This window comes from Echinops telfairi, unplaced genomic scaffold (assembly GCF_000313985.2).
Source record: "Echinops telfairi isolate 266 unplaced genomic scaffold, ASM31398v2 ScPeMD7_7469;HRSCAF=8507_1, whole genome shotgun sequence".
Lineage (NCBI taxonomy): Eukaryota > Metazoa > Chordata > Mammalia > Afrosoricida > Tenrecidae > Echinops > Echinops telfairi.
Window position 1 is genome coordinate 20,036,371 of NW_022111373.1, and position 8,031 is coordinate 20,044,401.

An 8,031-nucleotide genomic window follows, 5' to 3' on the forward strand; every position below is an offset into this window, starting at 1 on the left:
TCTTATCTGTAGCAGTGTACATGTTCTGGTCTAATCTCATTTGTAAGGTAGAATTGAGGTCACAAGAGTGGGGGGAATGAAGCACCAAAGACTAGAGGAAAGTTGTGTGTTTCATCAGTGCAATACTGCACCCTGACTGGTTCATCTCTTCCCTGTAACCCTCTATGAGGGGATGTCCAATTGTCTAAAACTGGGCATTGGATCCCTGAATTGACCCCCCATCCACCTTGGGTATGGTTGTGTTCTGGGTCTTAGATTCCTGATAACTGATCCCATCGACACCTCATGATCACACGGGCTGGTGTGCTTCTTCCATGTGAGCTTTGTTGCTTCTCAGCTAGATGGCCACTTGTTTATCTTCAAGACTTTAAGACCCCAGATGCTATATCTTTTGATAGCTGAGCACCATCAGCTTTCTTTACCGTATTTCCTTATGCACACATTTTTTTCTTCAGTGACGATGTTGGGAAGGCGAGCATCACAGAATGTCGGAATGTTAGAACAAAGTGTTCTTGTGTTAAGGGAGTATTTGAATCAAGGCCCAATGTCCATCTGCAACCTTAATTCTTAACATATAGATATGGGTACATAGTTCTATTCCCCTCTCATTTATATATATATATTTACATATGTACATGCCAGTATTTAGGCCTCTGTAAATGTCATTTGCCTCCTGGTTCTTTCCTCTATTTCTTTTTACTTTCCTCTTGTCCCACCATCATGTTTGGCCTTCATTTGGGTTTACCAGTTCCTCACTGCTACATTGCCCTTGATTAAGCCCCACTAGGAGCTGTTCTTTCAAAGCATGGCATTGTTCCACTCGATGCTCTTTTTCCTGGTCAGTCAGAACCAGAGGCACACAGTTTACAGTAACCCTTCTCATTCCCAAAGCTTCTGCTAAAATTCGCTGAACTGAGCTCCAAGACAGTCTAGGTAACTTCCCGTCTCATCAATGGTCTGTCGTCAGTCTTGGAGCACAAGTGCACAGAATTTTGTGGACATTTTCATCCATTCAGGAAGTTGACAGACATCCAGAATGAAGTTTGTCATCAATGGACATTTCACCTTTCAGAAACGAGAAAACCACTCATACACTTGTTTTTTTTTTCTCATAGCGCTGTCCTTGTAAGCTGTGTTCTACATCACAACAGTTTTTGAGGCATTTTTCCAGAGCAGGAAACAAAATGTCACAGCTGTATGCTTTTCTCTTAAATTGACCATTAAAAAATATGAGGTTTGAGCAAAACTGCTTTTACAAAAAATTCACTGTGACGAGAGAGCATCTTTCCAGGCACTGTCACTGGGTGCACTAACTCAAACAAAATTGCTGGATGCTTTCCTAGCTATGAAAGCTCTGCCCAGCGGAGTTTTCTTGCATTTTTGGAGGGGTGGGGATATAACCACTCCTACTTCTTTGCAGGAGTACAAAGCTCTATCTTTCTCCTGAGAAGTGGCTTGTGGTTTCAAACTGCTAACCTTTCAGACCACAGCCCAACTTGTAACCACCACGCTATGAGGGCTCCATTTCTTGCCAGTGGGATGAATATATGCTGGATGACTTCACAGGCGGGGTGCTGGGAATCGCCTTCACAGAAATATGGACTTTGAAGTATGTAATTTATTTAACCCCCCTCTAAAAGTTTTTATTTCTAAACAGTTAAAAAACTTTTCATTTGGAATATATTTATATAAGTTGTGAAACATAACACAAAGATACATTTACATCCACAGTCCTCTACAGCAGTGGTTCTCAACCTTCCTAATGCCGTGACCCTTAAATACAATTCATCATGTTGTGATTTACCCCCAACCATAAAATTATTTTAGTTGCTACTTCATAACTGTAATTTTGCTACTGTTATGAATCACAATGTAAATATCTGATATCCAGGATGTATTTTCATTGTTACAAATTGAACATAATTAAAGCATCGTGATTAATCACAAAAACAATATGTAATTATATATTGTGAAATATTTATTTCTAGAGACAAATAAATGAAATTTTGTCTTGAAGCATGGTGTAGCATAGTGTAGCACTGTCTTGAAGCATGGTGTAGCAATCTTTATGCTATACTTGTATGTGGGCATATCTGAGTGTAGACGGACCCGCCTGGAGACAGATAGAGGAGTGGTGTCTTGGTTCCTAAGATCAAAGGGTCTTACGTGAGCCCTGGGAAAGGGTTGTTTGGCCCCCAAAGGGGTCGCGATCCGCAGGTTGAGAACTGCTGCTCTACAGTCAACATTTTATCATTTTTGCTTTCTTCAAGTTCTTACCATTATATCTTGGAACCAACATGATTTGTATGCTTCCACTTTCTTGTTCTCTTGTTTTGAACAATGTGATTTTTAAGGTCCTTCACTTGTGAGAGTTGTGATTCTATGTGCTGAGAGACCTTTTTACAGGTAATAGGGCTTGGGGTAGATTGGAATTCTGCTGGCAGTACTCTTCGCCACACTCAGCATAAATCTGAACTCTGGTTATAAGGCACTGATTCCTGTAGAATCTGGCCCTGCCCCACTTTCCTCCTACTTCCTCCTCACATCTCCTCCCACTTCTCACTTTGCTCACGGGGGGCAGCTACACAGACTCTCCTTGTCTTCCTCCTACACAGTAAAACTATTCCTTCCTCAGAGACTTTGCTGGTTTCTCTGTCCCCCACAACGCCCACCTCCACCCTCTTCTCCTAGTGTCCACCTAGCCCATATTCCCTAGATTTTGGATCTCTTACTGACGCCCACCTAACAAATAATACAACCCATTGCCATCTCCTCCATTCTGACTAATTTTTTACGGGTGGGGCAGGGGGTGTGTGCAATCAGTCGGTTCCCACGACAGCGTGAAGCACTGCCCAGTTTTTGCCATCTTTACAATTCTTCTTATGTCTGAGTCCGTTGTTGCAGCCGCCGGGTCAAAGCAACTGGTCCAGAGCCTTCTTCCTGTTTCCTGCCCTTCTGCTTTACCAAACACGATGTCTTTCTTCAGGAACTGATCTGACTTGACAGCATGTCCAAAATATGTGAGATGAAATCTCACCATCCTTGCCTCTGAAGAGCGTGCTAGCCATACTTATTCCAAGTGAGAATTGTTTGTTCTTTTGGAAGTCCACGGTACCTTCTTGGTTTTAAACCATGTAATGTTGCCCTGTTCTGTTCACTCGGCTTCTGGATCCATGTGCATGAGCACCGTGAAGGGTTCTCAATTCCCCTTCTTCTCAAGGCTGTCCTAGTGCCTTTGCAATGCTGACTCATAGAAACCCTCCATAGAGTTTACAACACTGCACATCCTTAAGGGAGCAGATAACGTCCTCATTCTCCTATTACTCGTGGGTTGGAACCACTGATGGTGCAGTTAGCAACCCAAACACCACCAGGCCTCTTAGCCAACTCCCACAGGTTACTCTATTCCCTTGTCCGGTTTCAGTGCACCTCTTTCTAATCTCTGACGTGTCTCATTTGTTGGTTTACTTTTTGTCTGTCCTTCACAGGAATCTAAGCGCTATGAGAACAGGGGCCTCAGTGCTGGAACAGAAAACATTTAAACAAATAACTGTTGAATAAACAAACAAAAGAAGCAATGGGTACAAGTACCTTATGTCCAAAATTCTAATCAAAGGAAGTATGCTAACATTTGGCAACATACATAAAACAGTACTTCACATATTCTAGAGAAGTGAAGGGAAGTACCATTATTTGGTTGGGGCCCATTTCAACTAAGAGGAAAGTTGGGGGAAAGTTTCCCGAGAAGGTTCCGCATCCAAAGGAAGATGTACACATTTCTCTGTAGACAGTGTGCCTCTGAACCATCTGTTTGAAAATATTAAAATAAGAATGGAAATCTGCAAGAACTCCATAAACACATAAACAGAAGCCCTTCTAGGCATTTGGTACAAGAAAGATGGCGGGGGGCAGGGGGTGGTGGTTGTCATTTCTATACATGGACACCTATGAATGCCTCAACTCATTCAGGAACTGGCTCTGAAAGCTTCACCACATTGAGAAGCTGTCTTTCAAATCAAATCAGGGGTAATTTCATGGCGATGTGGTACAGAGATGATTTCCTCTCCCCGTGTATGCCTAGGTCATTCTGCTTAGGTCATTCTCCCTCAGTCAAGAAGTGGTTTACCAGCCTCTGAGTGCCCACTGAGCGCTCACACACGGGGTATGTTTTCACGAGGCCAGTACCACTTCCTCATCGTCCATCTTCCAGCAGGTCTAACTACGTCTGACGACCTTTAGTGTTAGGTCGTTGAGTGAAGTTTAAAAGCTTTAAAAAGTGTAAAAGCTTCAAAACTTGAGATGTATCTCCCCCAATAAGAAGAAATGTCTAACATCAACTACGATGAAGTAGCCAAAGCTCATGAGATACGAAGAAAAATGGAATGAACTAAAAAAAGATTTTTTTATTTTATGCTTATTCACTAAATGTGGTCAGCAGGAGTATTTATTACAAAGACCATACATTTACTATTGAACAGAAAAGGAAAATGCTGATAAAATTTTTAAAAGAATATCCTATAAAATTCAATTACTGAGAATTCTAGTTATCCAAGTTGTACAGGGTAAGCAAATCGAGTCTAGGGGCTGCCAGCCTGTGTTTGGAATCCCTCGTCTGTATTTTCATTGTTGTGTGACCTGGGCAAAATAACTATTCTGTGCTCTATGCCTCGGTGCCTCCCGATAAAGGTAATAATGGAATTTTTGAATTAATTTAGATAATGTATGTGAAGTGTTTACAATGGTACCTAGCACATCAGGCACCACCAAACTGCTTGCTTGTCTTATTCCTTCCCTCGGTGCGATACAGGCAATGAATCTGGTCCTTCGAGCCATCACTCCCCATGTGGTGTATCGTAGTTTTAGACTCTGCCTGTGCTATGCTCTCACTTTGGGGGGAGTGCTCTGTGACAGGATTACAGTGGGCCAAGCCCTGACCTTAACAAAGAAGGTCGACCAAGTCACACCCTCTGTTTCCTGGGGGTGGGGGTGGGGCTCAGGATCTTTAAGACTACTTTACTAGAGGGTGAGATGTAAAACACCATCTTTCTTTTTTCTTGTGGGGATGGTCAGTGAAGAGACAAAAATGAAAGCTCTGTCAAAGCTGTTTCATAAGAGCCATCTGGGACCCAGAGAGAAATCCGGGGAACACTGGAGGAGGTGTCCCAGGTGTCTCTGTCTCAATTGATGGAGGCTGCCGAGACCAGATGTGCCAGAGACAGTGGTCATGGAGACTATGGGACAGAGCCAAGTAACACTATGGGATTGCAAGACAGAGGAACGGGCTGGCTTCCTGCCCCATGGAGGCAAAGGCCTTGCAAAGGGATGACGTGGCCGAGAGGCTGAAGACCAAAGAGAGGCATGACTGCTGGCTGAGGAGAGGTGATGATGTGGTCCAATAACTGAACCCTTACTGTTCGCTGATCCTGATTTGTGGTAACCTATTAACTTCCTTCACTAGCCCTTTTAATGGTTAGTGTTGTCTGTGGGTTCTTGTGTGGCCATTGCAACAAATGATCAAACCCAGCAGAGAAACAGAGTGCCATGAGAAGAATGGTTGGTGTCAGAACAGGTTAAAGAAGGAGGGAGGGGAAGGCTATGTGATCCCTGTCTCGTGGCAATAAGAAAGCCAGAGAAGGTCAGACATGGCCAATCCCATGCCAGGTATCATTCTGCACCTCCAATTAATGAAAAAATACACTTGTAAGTTTGCCTTTCCATTTTGACCCTAATTTTGATCCTGACAACAACCTAGTGGCATTGACATAAGCCATTTCTTCTTTATTTTGCAGATAATGAGTCAGGAGCTCAAGGTCATGTTGCTGATGGATGGCTGAACCCAATCTTGAACACAGTCTCTTTAGACATCTTTTAACATCTCCACTGCCCACTATGATCTGACCACAGTCATTAAGTCCAACTTGGAAACAGGTGTTAGCTTTTAAACAGACTCCGTTTTTCCATGCTTCAGATTGAAAAGCCTTTGTTAGGCGCTGCAGAAACTAGACTGTTTTCGGAATGAAAAACCCAAAAGCAAAATAGAACCAACATTAGGTGAATTTTCTATTTGAATTTAAAACCATCTTCTGTGACATTTCTAACCTAGGCATTGAAGCATTACTTGCACACGCATGTATGCATGCACATGCGGGCATGCGCGCGCGCGCGCACACACACAAACCCACATAGATAAACAAACTTAGATGACTAATTATTTTCCTATCTCATCTAAACAAAACATCAAAAGGAAACAAACAATCCCGGAGAAGAGTACGGCACCAGCTTCGCAGACAGTCCTAGGACGCTGGTAGCTCTCCAGGTAAAGCCGAACTATTCTCAACTGAGCATCCCCTGGGTTCTCAGGGCTCTAGTTCCTCTTAGAAGAGGCTTAGCCTTGGCGAGGGTAATGGTGATGCTTTAAGGTAATTACTGGGAAAAATAATAAACATCATTCCGTAGTTTATTTAATACCGTGGTATCTTTCCCATCAATATCCTCTTTTATTTTGCCCATCACAGAGAGAAAAGCAGAGAGGCTTAATTTGATTTACAGAGGGAAAAACAACGCTGGCTGTACTATTTTGTGTGTGTTGCTGTTAGAGGAGGGGGCGGGGTGCAAGGAGAAAAGGTCACCCAGCTGGTTTTCATCTGCATGCCATAATTCTGAGTAGTTTACACTATTAAACTCCAAAGCCCTGCTTTAATCTTCACTGCTACAGCATGCCTTATTACAGAGTCTATCATGTCGCATCCCTGATAGGGTTTCAGACATTGGCAAAGCACCATCCCCCAGGCTGGTCCTTGCCATATGGGCAGTAAAGGCATCCAACATTTTTTCATTGGCGCCTGCATCATTATGTTTTGTCACCAATGGTTTCTCGGGTTTTCAGTAAATTGCTGCGTATACTGTGGTTTGGAGCTGCTGAGATGGTCAACATTTAGTTGTACACAGCCGAGTCCTCATTAGGGCTTCCCTGTCCTGCTGGCCTGGGGGAGATGGCCTCACATCTGCAGGGTGAGGGGCAGGGGTGAGTCCATAAAGGAAAAAGAAAACAGAAAGCAGAGGCAACCCACATGGTGAACAGCCGCTCTCACACGAGTTCTCACACTAGCTCAGGACTGGGCAGGGAGGGGCGGAGCGAAACCCACCTGGTCTGTCTTCGCTTTGTGGGTCACATCTTCGGCACAGTTCTGGGATGGTCTTGAGTGATGTGATGGAATACTGAATGGGAGGCCAGAGGAGAAAGAGCATAAAACAGCTGCATTAAAATGAGAGTGCACTGGATTCACTCAACGTCCCTTGTGGCGCATGGAGACAGATGAAATGTAACATCCTATCATTTGATCAACCCTTGGACCCACTTTAAAGTTGTTTGTTTCTGATCCTTCCTGCCATCGTTTCCTTCTCTCTTTTTCACTGTAGTATTCCATCGGCATTACATTCTGAAAAGGGCAGAACAGGGACAGACGGTAGACGGGTGGTTGGTTGCTTGGGGCAGGGGTGGATGGAGGAGACTGACTGCAAAAGTGACAAGAGGGTGGGATGGAAAAGTGCAAGTAGCTCTTTGACTGCACATTTGTCAATACTTAAAAAAATGTATCCTGAAACCGGGCAAGTTTTGCTCTATGTCAACTATTCCCTCCATCAAGCTCATCAATTCCCCCCTTTAAATCAACAAGTGTCCTCATGGCAACATAGTGCCCAGAATCATTTTATTTCTCTAGCCCACTTTTTCCCTTCCTTTATAACCTAGGACAATGTGAGTTCTGTGATTTTTAAATATATATTTTACCTAGCATATGAAAACCTTTTTCAAACATTGGGAGTTAATACATGCATCATATCATTCCATAGTTCAATCACATGAAGCAGTATTGTATAATTGCTACCAATATCATTCTCAAAGCATTATTTTCCTTCTTGAACTCCTTGACATCAGCTCCCTTCCACCACTACTCCCACCACTCAACTGAGGTTTTTTTCTGTTTTATTTTGTTTTGTTTGCGTGTGTGTGTGTGTGTGTGTGTGTGTGTG

The 8,031-nt window shown here is 43.3% G+C and overlaps 1 protein-coding gene across 1 annotated transcript in view; it reads right to left on the minus strand.

Annotated features, from left to right (window-relative positions):
• LOC101643974 (synuclein alpha interacting protein) overlaps window positions 1–8,031 on the minus strand; it is a 111,542-nt gene that overhangs the window by 81,992 nt on the left and 21,519 nt on the right. Inside the window, exon 3 of the mRNA XM_004696966.2 lies at window positions 7,146–7,218. Within this exon, the coding sequence (XP_004697023.2) occupies window positions 7,146–7,218 (73 nt within the window). The remainder of the gene's footprint in view (window positions 1–7,145; window positions 7,219–8,031) is intronic.